The sequence below is a fragment of the Diaphorina citri genome, unplaced genomic scaffold (assembly GCF_000475195.1).
Source record: "Diaphorina citri unplaced genomic scaffold, Diaci psyllid genome assembly version 1.1 scaffold437, whole genome shotgun sequence".
Classification (NCBI taxonomy): Eukaryota; Metazoa; Arthropoda; class Insecta; order Hemiptera; family Psyllidae; genus Diaphorina; species Diaphorina citri.
The window spans coordinates 108,124-110,541 of record NW_007377872.1 but is presented as its reverse complement, the minus strand read 5'-3'; the positions used below and the strand labels follow the sequence as shown (position 1 = coordinate 110,541).

The window sequence follows — 2,418 nt, the reverse complement described above, 5'->3', positions numbered from 1 at the left end:
GCCCCGGGCGGGAATCGAACCCGCGGCCTAGCGCTTACAAGGCAGACGCACTACCAACTAAGCTAACTAGGCTGGTTTTTTTTTATGAAAACCACCTTTTTTTGGGAATCGAACCCGCGGCCTAGCGCTTACAAGGCAGACGCACTACCAACTAAGCTAACTAGGCTGGTTTTTTTTTTTTTCTTCTTCTTTTTTAAGAGCCTCTCAGATTTGAGTCATTTGAGATTGGAATTTCTCGAAATTTTGGTCAATCTTTCCAAGATATTGGAGAGATTATCTTGCTCTAGAGAACTTTCATGGCATCAGGCATAGCCCCTTGAGTCACTTTTAAGTTCCTACTACCTACGTAATATATGTACCTATGTAAGTAGGTATTTACCTACTGGGTAGCTATGATTCATGTATTTTTCCAAGGATTCATCTACAAATCTACATATTAAGTATATATTCATGGAGGTCCTTTTTCCTTTTTATTACTGAGCAGGTAGGTAGGTACCTACAATGTACCACTCTCGATTTTTTTTTCTTTTTTAATTTATTTTATTTATTTTTTTTTTCAATACTTGTCACAAACTTTGGGATTTGCCTCCAGATTCAAAAGAACTACCAACCTCCAGATCCGAAGACCACTGTGCTAACCACTAAGTACATCATTGAACATGCTAAGTCTGTATCACGTATGGCTAAGTAGGTACTTTGTTAGTTATGTTTTTCCTCCTCTTACTCTTTCTCTTCTCTTCATAAGTAATAGGCGATTAAAGGGCGTGTTTCATAAATCATACATGATTTTTAAATTGGTGAGCTTTCGATGTCACTCAGGACATCATCTTCAGACCAAGATAGATGTTGACTCTATCGCAGCAGGAGTAGAAGTAAGTAGGTATACTTTGTTAGTTATGTTTTTCTTTCTCTTTCTCTTCTCTTCATAAGTAATAGGCGATTAAAGGGCGTGTTTCATAAATCATACATGGGATTGCCCAAGCTTCAATCATGTCCACAGACTGCCTGGCTTCCTGGAACACTCTTACAAGTCTTACATCATCTCGTATTAATAAGCATCTTGTACCTAGTATAGGCTGTGCTAATAATACAAGCTGCGCTTTTCTTCGCAAGGAAATTGACCAGTCATTATCATTACACAACACAACACAGCCATTTATGTACTGAACACAACCTTTTAAGTATTGCTAATTAATTAATTTATGTATTGATAGTAATATATTATTATAATGTGGTTCAATATAAGATTAGATACCGCCCCGGGCGGGAATCGAACCCGCGGCCTAGCGCTTACAAGGCAGACGCACTACCAACTAAGCTAACTAGGCTGGCTTTTTTTTTATGAAAACCAACCTTTTTTTTCCCAGGAAGAAGAAGAGCTTCGCGCTATTCAAGAGAAAGAATGGGGCGGCATTCTGTCCTGGTTCAACCAGAGGTACAACACCTCCATTTCCTATTCCAACGATATCGCCGGACCCTCTGTAGACCCGAAAGACCGAGCCACCATTCAGAGGCATTTCCTATCGTACAACTTTGAAACTGTGATGGGCGTGAACTTTGCCGTGGAAACGTTGAAGAGTATTGTGCTAACCCTGGCCTGCATTGATAGGAAGCTTAGTATAGAGGAAGCAGTACACTTGAGTAAACTAGAGGAAGAATATCAGGTAAGGGCTGAAAATTGAACTCTTCATTTTTTTGTGCTTTTCTGGGGTTTGTTTCCGACGTCGTGTCACTTTTGGCACGGTTTACCGTAGAAAAGTATTAGTTTATATTTGTAAGTTTCCATTTATTGGTTTTTCAGAACAATTCTCTCATCAAATAAATAGTTAACAAATGGCATACCCATCCGTAAAAGCCGGAGCTTGTGCCACGGATGGGGAAAAAAAAAGATGATCTTTAGATATAGATGCGTGTACATTTTCGGTCCGCGGCATGAGGACGTGCTTGGGCTGTGAAATACACTGTTGCAGTACTCTTGGGAACACTGAAATTGCCGCAGTGCTCGTAGATTCAATTCAATTTATTTTTATTGTACATAATATAACATTAAAAATACAACATTTCAATGAATAAAATTGTACAACGTCAGTTAGAAAAGAAAAGAAAAAGAAAGAGAAAAAAATAAAAAAAATAATAATATATCTAAAATTACCTTAGTGGTGTTAAAAAAATAATAAAAGGTACTTAATATTAAGATTTGAAATTGCAGCACAATAATAGTAACCAAATGCGTAAAATAATTATAGAAACTAAGTATATGAACAGATTCATCGCGCTTAGCACAACTTTGTGACCCTTGATCCCTACAGTTAAACCTCTAGGTGGGCTTTTTGTGTGTGGTGCGAAGCTACTACTACTAGGTATTCAGTGGAAAAAAAAAAAAAAAAAAAAAAAAAATTGCTTTTTCAATTTTTTTTT

The 2,418-nt window shown here is 37.4% G+C and overlaps 1 protein-coding gene across 1 annotated transcript in view; it reads left to right on the top strand.

Moving 5' to 3' along the window:
• The window catches only part of LOC103508824 (ATP synthase mitochondrial F1 complex assembly factor 2), a 23,172-nt gene that overhangs the window by 18,454 nt on the left and 2,300 nt on the right, over positions 1 to 2,418 (top strand). Inside the window, exon 4 of the mRNA XM_008473400.3 lies at positions 1,368 to 1,664. Within this exon, the coding sequence (XP_008471622.1) occupies positions 1,368 to 1,664 (297 nt within the window). The remainder of the gene's footprint in view (positions 1 to 1,367; positions 1,665 to 2,418) is intronic.